This window comes from Barbus barbus, assembly GCF_936440315.1.
Source record: "Barbus barbus genome assembly, chromosome: 29".
In the NCBI taxonomy this organism is placed as follows: Eukaryota; Metazoa; Chordata; class Actinopteri; order Cypriniformes; family Cyprinidae; genus Barbus; species Barbus barbus.
The window spans coordinates 26,389,991-26,409,612 of record NC_136757.1 but is presented as its reverse complement, the minus strand read 5'-3'; the positions used below and the strand labels follow the sequence as shown (position 1 = coordinate 26,409,612).

Genomic DNA, 19,622 nt, shown 5'->3' with positions numbered 1-19,622 from the left:
CAGTCTGATCTGTGACAACATGAGGCAGCTTTATGTGCTTCTACCGGCCCTTTGGTCACTCATTAGTAAGTACATGAGATTCCTTTACAGTTTTTCTTCATATTTTGTGTCTACATTTTTAATAATTAAGTTTTTCTGCCTTCTTTTTTTAAATAGATTCATCTCATTCATTATTCAATGATTATCAACCTTCAATGACAGGTATGTAATCTGACATTATCCAATTTAATATCTACATAATATCATTTTAATAGCAGTTCAAAGGCCTGATACAAGATTTGTGCAATAAGATAAAGTAAATTCATGGTAAATTTGTTCTAAATCCATATTGGGCGACACAGTATGACTGGAAACAATAAGTAAACAATAATCTTACACTATTACAGACACACATTTCAGACCTGTTTCCAGTAACATAACATATTAACAGAGGTTAGTTTTGGATTAATATGCACAGTGATTTCTTTTACCTTTTTTGCTGTAGCACCAGTAATCAAAATTGTGTTGTACAAACATCTTTATTGTGCTATTTTTCTAATGTCAGCACTATACTTGATCACCCAAAGTATGTCTTTATAGGGGTCATATGACGTTGCTAAAAAGAACATTATTTTGTGTATTTGGTGTAATGCAATGTGTTTATGTGGTTTAAGGTTCAAAAAACACATTATTTTCCACATACCGTACATTATTGTTGCTCCTCTATGCCCCGCCTTTCTGAAACGCGTACATTTTTACAAAGCTCATCGTTCTGAGAAGTGAGGTGTGCTCTGATTGGCCAGCTATCCAGTGCATTGTGATTGGCCAAATACCTCAAGTGTGTGACGGAAATGTTACCCTTACCGTATTGTGATGCCGTGTCGAGACAAAAAGAATAAAACCCATTAAAAACAAGGCATTTTGTTGCATCCAGTGGAGACATAATTACTGATTATAATAACTTACACTGTCTTTTTATGCGTCACGTTGCATCGCGCAAATTCTTTAAATATGAAAACAGACTGTGAGTCAGAATCGCCAGACTGTCCTTGCAAAGTTGGAATTGCCCCACTTTATACAAACAGCCTTTGTGCACAGCTGGCATTGTAGGCTACTCTCCCAGGTTCGGGAAATAGTCCTCCATAAAATGCGCTGCACACACTCTAATATTTGGGTTGAACTGTTCTGGAACAGTGTTGTAAATACAACTTAACCACTGATTTCTAGCTGTGTCCTCTTTTGGAAGCCCAAACAAAGTACTTTCGCTTTCACAATGAAACACAGCATCTCCAAAAACAAAAAAAAATCACTCCCTCTTTGTGTAAACATTTGGGCGGTGTTATGCAAATCTTCCCACACAGTGATGTAGACATATGGGGGGCGTGTTTAAATGAGCCGTTTTATACGGTGGCCGAGAGAGCTCCACGCGCTGCAACTTCAGAAAAGGCAAGGCAAGGCAAGGCAAGTTTATTTATATAGCACATTTCATACACAGTGGTAATTCAAAGTGCTTTACATAAAAGAAAGTGAAATAGACATTAAAAATCAATAAAAACATGGAAATAAAAATTTAAGATGATATAGAAATTGATTTAAAATGAATTTAAAGAAAATGATTATACATAAAATTAATTGCAGTCAGTTCGGACATATAGCACAGTGCTCATTCAACAAATGCACAGTTAAACAGATGAGTTTTGAGTCTTGATTTAAATGTGGCTAATGTTTTAGCACATCTGATCTCTTCTGGAAGCTGGTTCCAACTGCGGGCCGCATAATAGCTAAAAGCAGACTCCTCTTGTTTTGTGTGAACCCTTGGTATTTCTAACTGACTCGATCCTAATGATCTGAGTGGTCTGTTCGGTTTATATTCAGTGAGCATATCAGTAATATATTTAGGTCCTAGGCCATTGAGTGACTTATAAACAAATAAAAGTATTTTAAAAATCAATGCTAAATGTAACTGGAAGCCAGTGTAAGGACCTGAGAACTGGTGTGATATGCTTAGATTTTCTGGTTCTAGTCAGAATCCTGGCAGCAGCGTTCTGGATGAGCTGCAGTTGTCTAATGGTCTTCTTTGGAAGACCGGTGAGGAGACCATTACAATAATCCACCCTGCTGGTGATAAAAGCATGAACAAGTTTCTCCACGTCTTGACTGGAAACAAAACATCTAATTCTTGCAATGTTTTTGAGATGATAGTATGCTGATTTAGTTACTGCTTTGACATGACTACTGAAACTAAGGTCTGTCTCCAGAATCACCCCAAGATTTCTGACTTGATTTTTAGTTGTTTGACCCCTAGAGTCAAGGTATGCATTCACCTTGCAAATAGAAAACACATGCAAATAGAAAAAACACCAGCAAATCCTCACAACACATGCAAATTAAGAAACGCTGCAAATCCTCACAACACTTGCAAATTAAGAAACGCTGCAAATGCTCACAACACATGCAAATTAAGAAACGCTGCAAATCCTCACAACACATGCAAATTAAGAAACGCTGCAAATGCTCACAACACATGCAAATTAAGAAACGCTGCAAATCCTCACAACACATGCAAATTAAGAAACGCTGCAAGTCCTCACAACACATGCAAATTAAGAAACGCTGCAAATGCTCACAACACATGCAAATTAAGAAACGCTGCAAATGCTCATTAACTAATCAGGGCAACTAAAGAAAACTAGGTCAAAGGAAGACTAAGGCAGGAGGACTAGAACACAAACAAAAGTCCATAATTGTAACAAATATATAATTTTTCTACTTCAAAATTTCTAAAATCAATGTGTTACTTGTAGTTTCTGGGTGAAAACGGTTTCTACATCAAATGTTTTGGTGTTTTTATGTCTGACTTATTATATATATTTTTTTTTTTGTACACAAAATTTTTCTAAACGCTTACATTTGTCCGTTTTGTAGGTTTTATGAGCCTATAAACTGTTGAATTATTCATCACGTCAGTGTGTTTCAGATTCTCCAGTGCCTGTCATTACAGTGTACCAGCAGATGGAGGACAGAGAGCATGCGATCGTCATGTGTTCGATTGGAAGAAGGTTTATTGAGAGCTCTTTCCAGCTGTCAGTGAACTATGAACAGAACTACACCCTGAAGAACCCAGCATGCATTACACATGAAGTGTGTGTGTTTAACATCACCGTGAGGCCTCCTGTTTCTCTGACATGTATACATGAGATCATTACCTTTGGAAATGACAGTTATCTGCTGAGTGAGACCTACGGTCAGTCTGATAAAATAATTATGTATCTGTAGATGCATTTCTGTGAAAGATAACAAAAATTATGATCATTTTCTGTGTGTACAATCAATGGCAGATATATGTACACATATATAAACATCTGTATTTCTCATCATTTTCATGCAGTCTTAGAGCATCATGATGGAGTATCTTCATTCTACATTGGCTTTTTCTCCTTCATTGTTGTTGGTGTCATTATAATGACTGCTGCAGTGATTGTGACCAACATTAGAAGCAATGCACAAGGTGTGTGTTTTGTCAATTATTCATTCATTTATAGCAACAGTGGATATTACGAAATGAACACAGTCAGATCAAACCTAAAATAAAATCAAACTACAAACTTAAAATAGCAGTTTAATTTGTTTCAACACAAATTTACTCTCTGAATGTAAACATTTAAAATATTGATGTACAAGAGAAAAACAACTCAAGCATGTATATCTATGTTCTTTCATGACAGATTCCAATAATGACTATGTGGATGTCTGAATAATATATAGCGGATTACTGACGACATAAAACAGACATAAAGGATGATCTGATCTGGAGGGGGGCTGATTCTCATCTTCCTAAAACAAATAAAATGTTATATACATTGAAAAAAAATGGTGTAGGATTTACTTTGTAATTATTAATTACATATTTATTCATTAATAAATTTAGCTATTTTTGAGTGAAAATTGCTTCAAAGAAACAACAAGTTATTAACACACTGAATTAAACAATACATTTTTAAGTATAAAGTGAAAAATTACTCTATTTTCTTGTAAAACAGACTTCAATAGCCTTTGTTTTAATAAACATTTTTGAAAGTCTTTTTTTAATAATCTATCCGCTATCCTGACAAATAATTAAAAAAGGTAATTGCTACGTTTTATTTCACAAATCCAATATTTTTCTTGCAATTCTAAGTTTACATTTCCCAATTGAGTTTAATGTGCCCCTATTATAGATTTTTGAAAATGACCTTTCATGCAGTGTGTAACACAGCTCTGAATGAATGAAAATATCCTGCAAAGTTTTAAATCAGAAAGTGCATCATGTATAAAGTTATTGTCTCTCAAAAGAAAGAGTCGACTCTGAATCATTGAAACAAGTCGTTTTTTAAAACGAATTACAAGCCGTTTCATGTTAGCATATTGCCTGCACACTTGTTGGTCTTTTCAGGTTGGTCTGAATGAAAATGCAAATTCATTCTTTGCCACTAGGTGTCGCTTTTGGAGTGGTAAAAATAGCCATTTCCCCGGTAACGCTGTACACAAAGCAGGACTGCACTCACAAACGCTGCTTTATCAGGCATTACAGGCAAGATGAAATGGGAATGAGACCAATTGGACCAATCACAGCAGATTAGCGTCAAGCAAAGGAGGGGCTTGGAAAAATGAATCATTGAGAGAATCGTTTGGGAGTCCTTGAGCAAGTAAGGTAAAAAATATATGCATATTATAAGACAATGAACGTGTTTTTTGACCTTGCATGCATGCCAACCTGTTGTTGGGGACTCCCAAAACCAAAATATGAACCTTTCATTACCCATAATAGGGGCACTTTAATATCTCACAATTCTGACTTTTCTTTTCAGAATTGTGCATTTATATCTCTCAGTTCTGAGTTTATATATCACAATTCTCAGGGGAAAAAGTCATAATTGTGAGATAAAAAAAAAATCATAATGACCTTTTTTGTATATAATATCCTTCATTCAAAACAACACAAATTATAAAAATGCTATGGTACGCTTTTAACTTTTTGTACATAGACAAATATGGCATCTGTAAGCTTGTGGTTGTGTCGTCAGACCAGATGATCTGTGCTGATAGCCACAACCCTTTTAGAAAGAAAGGATAACAAAACAACATCTTTAAACTATGCAATTGAGGAGCTTTTAATTCTTAGATGCATCTATTATAAGTTATTCATCCACATATTGGAAGCAGGCATCATATCAGCCTTAGCTGGTAAACAATTAGCTCTTAAAATCAGCCTCATCTTACAAATCCAGCACAAATGTTTAAATATGAAGTTAAGTTTTGTCATCAGAAGCACTTCTGCTTTGTCACATCTACTCTGCATGTTTCATGATAACACAGAGGAAGTCTCTATGTCAGACTCTCCACCCGCATGTATCTCAGAAAGCTGTAGTCTATAATCTACGAGAGGATGAACCAACTTTATATCTATTTATTGGCCCTTTGGTCAGCTTTCAGTAAGTGGATTTCATTTGCCTCAGATATGTAAACATAGGAATTAATAAAGTTTTGCTGTGTTTTTGTATAGATTAATATTGTATTTGTATAGATGCATTTGACCCAGATTGCAATACAACGACAGGTGCATCATCTAATAACTTTTTACACCTTTATGCTTGCATTCTTTTCCAATATTTTACAGTGCATGGATAGAATATAATTTTTCAAAGAATCAATATTTTTGCTGCCTTTTGTAAAAAATTGGTCTCATTCACTGGACAGTGGTTCAATAATCTACTTTTTAATGGCACACTGTTTAGGACTTGAATCAATATTTTACTGCAAAAGTGTGATTTAAATTTGAAACACATCTTAACTGACAAATCTGTTGCTCTGTAATAACAATGTCAGTTATTTTTAAGATAAAACAAGATTTAACATTAAGACATGTTCTAGTCACTCAAGTTCAGTGCCGGTTGCTTAAACTGCTTAGACTAGTCTTACAAGTTAGTCATGTAATTATTTTCTTCTAGACTGGTCATAACATTTTGAAATCAGTTATAAAAAGGCAGTCTTGTCTAATTTTAATTGAAAAGTAAAACTGGTTACCCCTCGGCTAACTGCTAGTTGGTCAAACTAGTTCTTAAAACACAGTCTTAACATAGTGGCTATATTTATGCAACTGGCCCCTGGTCATAACTTAAAGTCAGTTACATAAAAACGTAGATTAGTCTAAGTTGAATCCAAGTTATTATTTCTGGACTCTAACTGCTAGTTAGAGAGACTAGCTCTTAAAACAGAGGCTAAGGGTCTGTTTACACCTGGTCACTTCATGCGTTTTCTCTAATAGGACAGCTATCCGATCCTAAAAAGATCATGTGAAAATGCCTTCCGAAACGCTTTTGAGATGGATTTAAATCCAATCACTCAAACCACTTCAGGAGGTGCATGGGACGTAGTCCAGATGAAACCAAGTCACAGATGCTCAAGACACAATCATCTTCATTAAAGTGCATATTGCAGGTTAATTTTTTTTCAAAAGGAATGCATAACCTTGTATGAAAATAGCATATGAAAAGTTAACGCAGGATTTAAAATGTTTTACAAGACGTGAGGGCACAAATTTAGTAGAAAACGTGACGGTTTTCTTGACAGTTCTCAAAAAAAGATTTTTTTGATGTCACGAGAGGGAGGCGTTTGCTGGGCGAGTCTGCACGAGTCTGTGTGTTTTCTGTAGTTTTTGTATTCCAATTTATCATCGTTATGGTAAATTATTGTGTTTGCGGAGGTAGCAAAAACTCCAGCCTGTCAGGACATCGAGTCCACAGGTTTCCTAACCAGAAATAGGACAGTATCTTCTGTGCCTGGGTGCGTTTTGTGCAAGTGAAGAAACGGGACTTCACTTCTGCATCTGCTTCAGAAAACGTGCTGGTATGTATCGTTCACTTTAGACCAGAGGATTATTATCCCGGCAATATGATGCAGTTCAACATGGGATGCCAAAGCAAGAACCTAGTGAGACTCCGAGCTGGTGTGGTTCCTTTGTGAAGTGTGAAGTGACATTCAGCCAAGTATGGTGACCCATACTCGGAATTCGTGCTCTGCATTTAACCCATCCAACGTGCACACACACAGCAGTGAACACACACACACACCGTGAACACACACCCGGAGCAGTGGGCAGTCATTTATGCGCCCGGGGAGCAGTTGGGGGTTCGGTGCCTTGCTCAAGGGCACCTCAGTCGTGGTATTGAGGGTGGAGAGAGCGCTGGACATTCACTCCCCCCACCTACAATTCCTGCCGGCCCGAGACTTGAACCCACAACCTTTGGATTACAAGTCCGACTCTCTAACCATTAGGCCACGACTTTCCCCAGCACATGTGGGCGTCTGCCGGCGGGAGACATAATAGTCACGGATTCGTAAGAGATGGTGCTCGATGAAAATGTGAACTGTGCACTGTAAGTCTAAAAATAAAAAATATAAAAATAAAACGCTTTACATTATTCTGGGGACAATGATGTTCATACCTTGAATGAAAGTTTCCCTAAAGTCCTGCTTTGAGCTCTTCTCACCTACACGCACACGTTGGTGTTTATGTTTTCTGGGGACGTTCCATAGTCGTAATGATTTTGTACTGTACAAACCGTACACCTGTATCATGTAAAAATTCTGCAAACTTCCATTTTTAAAAAATATTGTTTGTAAGTGATCTTAATTATGATGACTCGAGAAATATCCTCATAAATCACATGTATGTTCATGCTGATGGCATATTATCTTAACCCAGTGTATGCTGAATACAGTATAATCAGACTTTAGACATTTATATGCTTTTAAGATTGTGAAAAAACACCAATGTCAGGGGCATGACAAAATTTCTACAGGGGACCCCATCATTACGACTATGGAACGTCCCCCGAATGAAATGTTCCCAAAATAAAATAAAATACAAGAAAAAAAGTTTAAGTAATAAACATTATTAAATATAAACAAAACTCGCAGCTCCTTTTTGGGGTAATCTTCAGTGTGAAACTGAAAGTCTGCTTCAGACCCTCATAGACAAAGGAGGGAGAGGGTTGAGTTACTGATCTGGGGTGCGTTTCCCGAACAACGACGTAACTCGCTGATTAACCACCATATAGTACTATGCATTGTTTTGGAAATGAACTAGCTAGTCATGACTGTTTCCCGAACACGGTCGCATCTCCGTCGTTTACCACATTATTTCAACAACATAGGGCCATTGTTAATGATGTCACACACACGTGGTGGAGGAATAACTTAAGCTATTTAACTGATTAGAGATCTCTAAGATGCTACTATATTGAACGTGGCACCTACTGACTAATTTACTGCTTTTTGTTCCCTGTCATTTTGCTTTATTTGATGTTTGATTAATCGCGGGTTCCCTCTTACGTCATACTCTGGGGTTCCCGCAGGCATTTATGCACATGCGCACTCTTCAAAAAACGGTGCTTACAATGGATGTGCAAAAACACATAATTAAAATGCATTTATATTTACATAGAATGGACGATACAGATAGTACTGCATGTTAGCTTGCTTTTTGTGCCCAAGAGCATATTTATTTATGCCCATATATCTTACTAACAAGAAACTATGCTTCTAACCGCAGGTCGAGAGCTGTAGGTCCAACCACGTAAGTTTGTGATGCTGATTGCGAATGTTCGTTTGAACTATGGTTTCGGAAAACACCGAATTGTTGAACTATGCTGGTAACGACGGAACTTGCGACCATAGTTGGCTAACGATGCCTTTGGGAAACGCACCCCAGATGATGAGATGTTATTCTGTTAACCTTTTTTTTCTAAGTGAATGTTATGGCCGTGATAATAATGATTTCAAAACCTAATCTTAAGATTTTAAATAAACATTTTGTAGAATCCTGTGGTTTTGCTCAAGGGTCTCACCTCAGTCGTGGTAATGAGGGTGGAGAGAGTGTTGGTTATTCACTCCCCCCACCTACATGTCAGACCTCTGTGGTGTGTGTCATGTGTTCCTGCCTCTTGTGCATATATTTGGTTTGTTTCCTGTCCTTGTCTGATGTAATCATTAGTTTATTTGTGTCTAGCCGTATCTGTCTCATTATGCTGTGTATTTATAGTCCTGTCTGTTCAGTTAGATTTCGTCTGGTCTACTCGTTACCCCCGGTGTTTGATGTCTGTGAGTTTGCCTTGTCTTGCCCTGTCTTCATTAAAGTCTATTATTTGAAGTTTACGTCCTCTCTGCGTGTCCTTGATCCTCCCTGCTGTGTGCACCAGGTTACAAGTCCAACTCTCTATCCATTAGGCCACCACTGCCCCTAAACTAGAAGTATTTCAAAAAGGTTCCATATGTGAAGGCATCTGGGTGTTTGTCACAGCACTGACGTATCTCTTGTGTCAAACGCGGAGTCAGTGATTCCTTATTTAAGCTGTATCTTTTAGAAAATGTCATATTTATTTTTATTTTAAAACATATTCCGACTTAAAAGGCTAAATTAAAAAAAAGTTTCCATTTCTTAGATTATTACTATGGTGAGCCTGCGATCTAGTTCTACACTTATATAGTTGTATATAAGACTTTTTCTGAACCAGCCTTAATCATATACTATTGGTTGTCTACTGAAAAATATATGTAGACAGACCATATGACGATGTAGCATCTTGCCTGATGGTCACATAATCAGTCTTTGAAGAGATATGACTTTATGACTTTTATAGGCACCAACCCTTTCCCCCATAACTTTCCAGCTCATTTAAAATGTTTAAGTCAACTACAGAAGATATGTGAAAAGACTTTCCAAAAACATACGTCGCCATGATGCGTATTCTTTGGAGTCGTAAACCATGCTTGAATGAAACATAACATGCGATGAACATCTGTGGATCAATGGGTCTCCTGAGAATATTTAATTGCGCTTAAAAATATTATTTTCATTTATTTATTACTTTGCTTATTTTTACAAAGATTTCAATTCAATTCCTAGTAAATATGAGGCCAAAACATGATATTACAAAAGAAATCATGTTGATAAATGCGGTTGTTGCAGTGTTTTTAAAATTGGATTATTTAAAAAAATAATCCAAACAGATCCTCACACTCACACCCATGCGCACCCACACACATAATGACATCATTTAGTGAAGTGACATACTGCCAAGTATGGTGACCCATACTCATTTGTGCTCTGCATTTAACCCATCCAACGTGCACGCACGCACGCACACAGATCAGTGGGCAGCCATTTATGCTGCGGTGCCTGGGGAGCAGTTGGGGGTTCGGTGCCTTGTTCAAGGGCACCTCAGTCGTGGTATTGAGGGTGGAGAGAGAATTAATAATAATTAATTATTATTATGACGTGACGCTATTTTTTTGTGTCCATATGGTTTAATTAAATTTAAAAGGGTTAACATTTCAAAATAAATGTGCAAATTAATTGCATACATTCTCTTTTTTTATGGCCCAAGTCAAAAATGTCTGGTTTTAATTAATTTTGAGAGAATATTTGGGGGATTATTGCAGAAATGTCAATGTGGTGTAACCGTAAAAACCTCGTACCAAAAAATGTATCTTGTTTAAAAAAGGTGAAATTCTCAATAATACACCAGATCAGCTAGTTTGGCATAATCGTACATTAGTACTATTTAATAGTAAATAAAAGTAAATGGAGCACCATTTTTCTGAATATTGTAATTAATTTGGGGAATTATGGGAGTCAAGTCAAATTCCTTGAGTGTCAAGGTGGTGTAACCACCATTCAATGAGCCATTTTGTTAATATTTTGCAAGAAGATCATGTGACAGGAGATTATATCACAGAGAAGGACCTCTAGTGATACTAACTGCTGCATGCAAAGGTTAGTAACTCTCTTTAAAATGTGAGATAATTTGACATTTTTAGGGTATGGTCAGGTTTTCTTAGGTATACATGTCAAATGGTATGACCTCAGGAATACATTGATAATTCATCATTATTATAAAAATTAATAATAACTTTACATTTGAAATATTCCCACCAAGGCCATATACTTACATTGGTGTCCATGATAATGCATGTCAAATTTGATTTTAAATTGAAATGTCAAGTGGTGTAACCGGTTACACCATTTGACTCCTATTACAAGCCTTTCTGTTAGGGGCCAATTTAGTCAAATATCACTATGTTATTATGCTGATTAAAGATGTAATATAAACTAACCTACTATAAGAAAATATTTTCAAGTGTTTAATGTTATATTTTTTGAGAAAGTGTTTCTGTGTCTACAACTTTATTAGCTCTGTAAGTCTAGGATAAAATAATTATATTGCACAACATTAGTGTTTTTGAAATGTTTAGCTTTAATGCATATTTCTGTACTATTCATTTAAAATTTTAAAGAGATAGCTCACCCAAGAATGAAAATTACCACCTGATTTACTCACCTTCAAGCCATCCAAGGTGCATATAACGTAATTCTTTCAGACTAATATAATTAGTGTTATATTAAAAAAATGTCCTGGCTCTTCCAACCATTATAATGGCAGTGAATGGATGATATAGGGCTGAAATGATTCCTCGAGTAATTCAATTACAAAAAACCATTGAGGCCGCCGCACCGTACCGTTGTTCTATTTGGCGTAAATCAGTAAGGTTTCACGCTCCTCCAGCCATCATCACTGCGCCGTGTGACGCTCCGCTCAATATTCCGCTCGATGAATGTGCATTCTGCTCAATTAATGCTCATGCTAGCAGGAAAAGCTAAGTCTGCTCAAATAATGCGCCAACAAGAAATTTCTATGTAGTACTATCTACTTGTTCCTGCTTGCAGTATCGCTACTGTGCTGTGGCATGCTGTAGTACAGCTGTACCGGGCAACGCTGGTTAAATAAATTTAAAGGTATTCACGGAAACCCGTCAAAATAAAAGTCTGGTTTAATTTGAAGACATTGTAGCAGAAATATATTTGTTCAGCAGAATGTACATACTACCACTACTAAAATTATGAAAACTTTATTTTTTAAGGAATGATCACACAACATTTCTTCCATGTTTTAATTTTAATAGTAAATCCCTTTGTTTGCCAAAAAGTTTATATAATATAATAATATAATATATAATATAAAGATAAATAAAATTAATGTTTTATGCCTTCATTTGAGAACCAGATACACAACATTGTATTTCTGAGGAAAAAGCAAACATTTCATAAGGCTATTTTAAGAATAATTAACAATAAAACATTAGGTGAGAGAAAATAAAACATAACTTTATAATTGTAATTTTCTTTAATCATAGCTATAAATATTATAACACCTGAAATATGTTGCGTTTAAAAAGTGTTTGTTTCAGCCAGTTGATGGGTGGCACATTATCAGGAGGGTACCACCTCCGCCGAATCTTAAGAAAGGAAAAACCGTTTGCAGGACTATATATTATTTGGATAATTAGTCAAAAACAACAACAACAACAGTTATGTCTGATTCTGTCGCATAGAACTGAATAAAAATAATACATTGATATTTAATAGTAATATATTTTCTGTCCAATTTTCTTTAAATAAAAGTGTGTTTATTTTATTGGCTTGTGTTTTTTAAATTCCTTAATAAAATAAATAATTATTACAAAGCATTTTCCAAGCACATCCAGAATTCTCAGTTTCGGCCCAGGATTTTCATTTCGGTGCATCCCTACCATTTACTGTAACTGCATACAGAGCACTGTGTTTGCAACTTGTAATGTTTATATACCGATACAGGGAATTAAAACCCACTAATCACATCCATATTTCTCATAACAGGTTCATGATAGATCATTCCATAATTACATCGCCAATGAGTGGATGTAAGATAAAGCTTCAACCCTCTGCTCCCGGTGTCTGTGCTAATTCAGTCAAGTTCAGGCCACTTGAAACTCGAAATAAGGATTTATTTAGGTTCTGATAACTAGTTATCTAAGAATTAATTACTCAGAGTCTGATTTAAAAGTTCAACGAATCACCAACTCATACAGTAACTCATAAGCAAATAACAAAAATAACAAACGAGAAGTCTTCACCACGCAATTTTCCGGCCACATCCATCTCTGTCTTCAGCCTTTTATAATCTTCCATCCACTTGTGTTATTCTTGCACGCGTCATCTGTCCTCTCCCACCGTCTGTTTCAGTTCCTCGAGCAGACAGATAACGTAACCCTTCACCCAAATACTTCTTATGTCAAGGTTAACAGTTCAAATGAAAAAACAACAATTACCTCATATACCTATATCTATATACCTATCTATCTATCTATATACCTCTTATCAATTCTGATAAGAAAAATCAACTCTGCATTCTCTCTTTTGAGTTTATATTTTCATTTCTGCCATTTTGCCCCCTCAGAATGGACAAACTCGCTATTGTTGAGATAAATCAAGTTATAAAGTCCGCAATACGAAATATGAAGTTACATTTGCAAAAAAAAAAAAAGATTCAAAAAACAATTGTGAGACAAAATAGGTAACGTTAAATGTAAAATGTTATAGGTTTAAATAGTATTTCATGCTGTAACTGTAGGGCAAATATAATATGTTCCCAATGAACTGCATATGTGAATATCATGTAGACCAATTGTTTAAATCAAATTTATGCTTTAAAAGTAGCGTAATCATAGCAGGTTTCATTCATTAGTCTGCGTTTAGCTTCAAATAGCGTTTTTGACAACAGTATTCTATAAAAATTATTTGCATTCCGATTCTGACATCCAAAGACACAACAATACATTTTATCTCTTATTCCATGGATTTTTCCATGTGCTTCTGACACCACAATGTGCTGTTAGTGACGTAACTGCGTCATCTACACGAATTTAGTCTATAGCCCACTGTCACTTTAAGAGCCACATGGATCCAATTTACCATTACACATGTATTTTCATTCTCAACTGTTTATGTTCATTTATTACATGACCGACAAAGGTTTACATGAATAATCTCTAAGCCCCGCACTTTGACACATTTTTGTGTGTATTTGATGTTTTACGCACGCAGCTTGACCTAAACTTGACTTTATGTCCGTGTTCTGTTCCGTCTCTGTGCGCATAACGTTACACAGAAATCCTCCTGTTTCCTTTAGCATTTTTAAAAACATGAATAAATCTAATACATGATAAAGTCACGTCACATGATTTACTGATTTGCATGTAAAATTGGGCTTTTATGGAGGAATGAAAGTGCACCGCTGGAAAGGGGGTGGAATGTGGCACAATAGTCGTTTTATCTCAATTACTGTATTTTCATAATTGTTGGAGGCTGAAATCGATTTTCTCACAAAAATGACTCTAGAAGCCTCAGTAGCTTGTTTGTATGTACAGTATATTTGAAAGAAAATCTAGTTCCTACATTATTTTTTGATATATTGACTCACTGGAGTCTCTAACCTGCAATATGCACTTTAAAACTAGTGAGACTAAATTATCTTACGAGTAGGGTTGGGTATCGAAAACCGATTCCGTTGTAGAACCGGTACCAAATTTCCAAGAACCAGGTATTCAATAAGACGTGCATTATGATTCTGTTTAACAATTCCTGTGTTCACATTTTAATGTGATTTAAAACAATTTAAGTGTCCGGAATGGAAAGAACTTGCGCCTAGTTTGCATGCAGCGCACACATCTGAAGTACAAGCATGAGCACAGAGAACAGTGGACCTATTTTGTTTGTTCTTATTTTATTACTGACTGTTGTCAGTACTTGTCTTTAACACTTTAATAATTTAAATTTATTAGTTGTTTTTGCTGTGGTACTTTTGTTAAAAGCATAGGCAAAAAGTTCCACTTGTAGGCCTAAGTGTTCTGTAGGCTGCTGATTTTTGCTCATGTTATTCAACTGCAACAGAATGCTTTGTGAAAAGACAGAATAAATGTTTGACTTCATTTTTTTATATTGGATTTTTTTTTTTGTCTTATTGGAATCAAAAGTAGGAAATAGGAATTGATAAGAAACGCAATCGATAGAATTCAAACGATACCCAACCCTATTTACGAGTGCTGATGCAGCGCTCTGTCCTATTCCAAGTCCTATTGGGAATTGAAGATCGGATTTATATCTGTTTTGTGAAGACATATTTATGTGGCCAAGTATAAATTGAACCATTTTAACAAATCAGACAGATATCCGATCACTAAAGACACATTAAGTGACCAGTGTAAACAGGCCCTAAATTTATGCAACTGGCCCCCAGCCAGATTTTTTTTTACCACATTCAAAGATAAACAGATTTCAGACTTTGTGCCTAAAAGGGCTCTGTGAAGCGGTCCATGATGGTCCAAAGAATTTAAGATTCTATAGGGCTTCAGACAACACAAGTGTCTAGTTAGTAACCTTGATGTTTTCCTAATTTGATTTTTAGAAAGAAACTTTACACAGTATAATACAGTGTCGGGGAAGTCGTGGCCTAATGGTTAGAGAGTCGGACTCGTAATCCAAAGGTTGCGGGTTCGAGTCTCGGGCCGGCAGGGATTGTAGGTGGGGGGAGTGAATGTCCAGCGCTCTCTCCACCCTCAATACCACGACTGAGGTGCCCTTGAGCAAGGCACCGAACCCCCAACTGCTCCCCGGGCGCCGCAGCATAAATGGCTGCCCACTGCTCCGGGTGTGTGTTCACGGTGTGTGTGTTCACTGCTGTGTGTGTGTGTGTGTGTGTGTGTGTTCACTGCTGTGTGTGTGCACGTTGGATGGGTTAAATGCAGAGCACGAATTCCGAGTATGGGTCACCATACTTGGCCGTATGTCACTTCACTTTCACTTAATATGATTTTCCATAGATTCAGAGACCAACTCCTTCCTCATCTACAACAAGGACCACAACAAATGTGTGTATGCAGTGAGTGCTACTGTGGTACAAGCTGAACCATGTAACGTATCATCTGAGGCTCAGCATTTCCGATGGATTTCCTCTTCACAAATCATCAGCCTCTCTTTTAATCTCTGCTTGGGGTCAGAGGAGGTCAATGACTGGGTCAAAATTATCCTTCTGCCCTGCAATGATCTCAGTCCAGTGCAAACCTGGGAATGTAAGGATGAAAGCTTGTTTGGTTTGAAGGGACATCCACTGCACCTGAACTATGGAAATCATGATGAGCCAAATGTGATGTTGTTTTCGGGAACAGGTGTTTGGAGTCGCTGGCTGATTTATGGGACGAAAGAATATTTGTGTTCTAGTGGATATCAAGGTATGAACAGGACACTTGGACAGCCATTAAAAGAACAGTTCACCCCAAAATTTTAATTTGCTAAAACTTTTCTTGCTCTCAGTCCGTCCAAGATGTAGATGAGTTTGTTTGTTCATCAGAACAGATTTGTAGAAATGTAGCATTACATCACTTGCTCACCAGTGGATCCTCTGCAGTGAATGGGTGCCGTCAGAATGAGAGTCCAAACAGCTGATAAAAACATCACAATAATCCACAAGTAATCCACACCACTCCAGTCCATCAGTTAACGTCTTGTGAAGTGTAAAGTAATAACAACGCTTTCTCCAGTAAAAAAGTCGATCTGTTGCTGTCCTATAACATCAAAATCCTCCCACATATTTGTTTAGAACTGTTTTGGGCTGTTTTTGCTTGTAAACAATGGTTTAAAGTTAGAAAAACTTTAATGATGGATTTGTTTATTACAAATATGCAGCTTTTCACTTCACAAGATGTTAACTGATGGACTGGATTCATGTGGATTACTTGTGGAAAGCTGTTTGGACTCTCATCCTGACGGCACCCATTCACTGCAGAGGACGCATTGGTGAGCAATTTATGTTTGGGTGAACTATTCCTTTAAGACCTTATAATAATGGCTGCCAAAATGTCTAATAGGTCTATGATGTGTGATGTTAGCATTTGTTAAGTTTCATATAAAGTCATTTTAGCAGTTTAGATCAAATTATTAAACCATTCACTCGGTTTCCTATAATTTCATGTCTTTATGTTCTGCAAAGATATAGGCCTATACAAAAGATAGTAATTCATGTGGGAAACGCCAGTTCTAACCACGCAGATCCTGTTAACAGTGTTTTTGCTTTGCAGTCTTGGATAATCATGAGGAAGGAGTATCTTTATTCTACATCTGCTTTTCCTCCTTCATTGCTGTTGGTCTTTTCATCATGACTGCAGCAGTGATCGTGACCAACATCAGAAGCAAAGCCAAAGGTCTGCCACAAAAAGCCTAGCAAATATCGAATTCTCTTTTTTTCATCCAATGCTAATGAAAAATAAAACTCTTATAGCTGGTCTGAAAACTGACAGTTCACACACTAACAGACTGTGTATGTTTCAGGTAACACAGGCCCTTCCATGACATTCACCAGCAAACATTATGAGAATGCATAAAGAACCTTGCAGCTTTCTGAAGAAAGAGCATAAGAACAAGAAGAGAAGGCAAAACAACCATGAAAAAAAAATTACAAACATAAACTTCTCTTTTCAAGTTGAAATGCAGGCAAAGGCGAAAGAAACAAACATACATATAAATAATCATTTAATTTGAAATGAATTTAGGTGACACTTTTATTACAATGATATGTTACATCATTTAAAAATATATGTATAAATACGACCCAATACTTTGTGTTTAAGTTTGACAAACATCATCATACCTGTTCGTTTTTATCTCTCCTCACTCTGTAACCTAGTTTGCTTGAATAAAAATATATGCTAAATGAATAAATGTAAATATCAATGTTTTTATTATAACTGTCATCATGATTTGTCAGAGTAGGGAACTGTAGCTGTTGAATTAATCATTAAATGACCCAAAATGTTTTAATGTGGCTCTTTTACCTGTAGGGTAACATCTTCTACAGTATGGAAGGAGACAATCTTAAATAACATGCCAATAGCAATATGTGATTTTGAGTTAAACTAGTTCTTTAATTTTTCTCCATCTGCACACACAGACATGTTTCATTTTCATAAGAGAATGATTTATTTTTGGTACTGAAAGTTAGACACTTCCTCTTTCCCATGTGATTAAAATGGTTTGCTGAATTTTATAATTTTATAATCATGTTTAAATAAATTCTGAGAAGCTTTAAATGATCCATTAATGTAATCATTTAATTTTTTATAAAATCCCAATAGGTAATATTTTATGACGCATTGATTTATATTTTTTCAGAAAGAGGTGTAAAAGCCTCAAAATAAAATATATTGTGAAATGCACAAAGAGACTTTAATATAAAGGAGTATGTGCATATTATATTAGGGCTGGGCGGTATATCAAGTTTGTACGATATATCGATATATTCGGTATGAAGCAATACCGTTAATATCGATATACAGTAATTTGATACAAGCGCATCTGAAAAAAATATCTAGGGAGGACACAGACTGAACTGCTGTGGAGAAAGTGCATAATACAATTTGTTCTAAACATGTGACAAGCTTTGTATTAAGAGCATTAGAAACTCGCAAGATATAGCAGCCTATAGTTTATAGTTTCAGTTCTGTCTCTGACAGAGACTCGCTGTTTAAAGGTGCAATAGGTGATTGTCTTCAGAAACATTTTTTGTTATTCTGGTTGAAAGTCTTTTCACATCCTGATAGCAATCATTAAGTTAAGTGGTCTAAATGTTTTACTTTCACTTTCACTTTCCGTGAATGGGTGGAGTATTTCAATTAATGGCGGAAGGAAGGAGGATATATTGGAGGTGTGTTGTACCTGAGAGAGATGAGTCATCAGAAAGTTTTCATGCAAGGTTTGTAGTAGCATGAGTGAGTTAATCGATTACCGTGAGGAGCTTGTGAAGTATTGCTTCCTGTGAAGGATATTTGTGCGTCGTGGAGTTTGACTGAACTTTATAGTGTTGCGCTTCAAGATCGTCTGATTTTGGGGAACTGTTCTAACGACAAGGCTGCCTACTTATCCTCCTGTCCTGGTGTCTGACGACGACCGCTACATTCTCCAGCTTTCTTCACGTCTGCAAACTTGGTCAGTAGCCTACCTGTACTCCGCCGCCATTGCACACATTACTACACGCACTCACTCGTTACATTCACATCCGCACATTCTGTGTGCTTTTTGTTTTCATGATTATGCAAATGTTATTTCTGCTCTTGAAGATTGTTGTTAGATCTTAATATTTTCTTAAATATGTTTATTCTATGTTCCTTTTTTTTCTCTCTCTCTTTCTTTTATGGCCAATTTATGAATGAATGTGGACGTGAATCTGCCACTGTGGAAAATAATAGAATGACGCTTTTTCTTCAGGGATCTCAACTTCGTGTGAAGTGAACTGGAGTGTTGAATTGTTTTTGTCCCTTCTTTTTGATGACCTTTTTCAAATAAGTTTTGTTTTGGGACATTGTGAAATAAATCTCCTTATGAACTGAATCTCTTCTTGGACTCTTAATAAGATTTGTGTAACAGGTGGTTCTGCTATACTGGGTTAATTGGATTGTAGGTGGGAGGAGTGAACATACAGCGCTCTCTCCACCCTAAATACCATGACTGAGGTGCCCTTGAGCAAGGCTCCCCGGGCGCTGCAGCATAAAATGGCTGCCCTGTGTGTGTTCATGGTGTGTGTGTGTGTGTGTGTGTGTGTGTGTGTGCACGTTGGATGGGTTAAATGCAGAGCACGAATTCCGAGTATGGGTCACCATACTTGGCTGAATTTCACTTCACTTATACAGGTTACAATGAGGGTGATCTATTGTAATTTATAACTGTAATTCCCAGC

The 19,622-nt window shown here is 36.5% G+C and overlaps 2 protein-coding genes across 2 annotated transcripts; both read left to right on the top strand.

The window, feature by feature from the left end:
- On the top strand, window positions 1-4,306 carry LOC306849310 (uncharacterized protein). Its single transcript, XM_079384242.1, has 5 exons — window positions 1-65; window positions 157-201; window positions 2,957-3,223; window positions 3,368-3,487; window positions 3,705-4,306. Exons 1-5 carry the CDS (start codon window positions 20-22, stop codon window positions 3,731-3,733), a joined length of 507 nt encoding a protein of 168 aa, XP_079240368.1. The 5' UTR covers window positions 1-19; the 3' UTR covers window positions 3,734-4,306.
- A 1,027-nt stretch (window positions 4,307-5,333) lies between these two features.
- Window positions 5,334-17,605, top strand: LOC306849295 (macrophage mannose receptor 1-like). The gene is made up of 4 exons (XM_079384225.1): window positions 5,334-5,450; window positions 15,718-16,125; window positions 16,972-17,094; window positions 17,222-17,605. The coding sequence occupies exons 1-4, from the start codon at window positions 5,405-5,407 to the stop codon at window positions 17,272-17,274; spliced, it is 630 nt and encodes a 209-aa protein (XP_079240351.1). The 5' UTR covers window positions 5,334-5,404; the 3' UTR covers window positions 17,275-17,605.
- The last annotated feature ends 2,017 nt before the right edge of the window (window positions 17,606-19,622 follow it).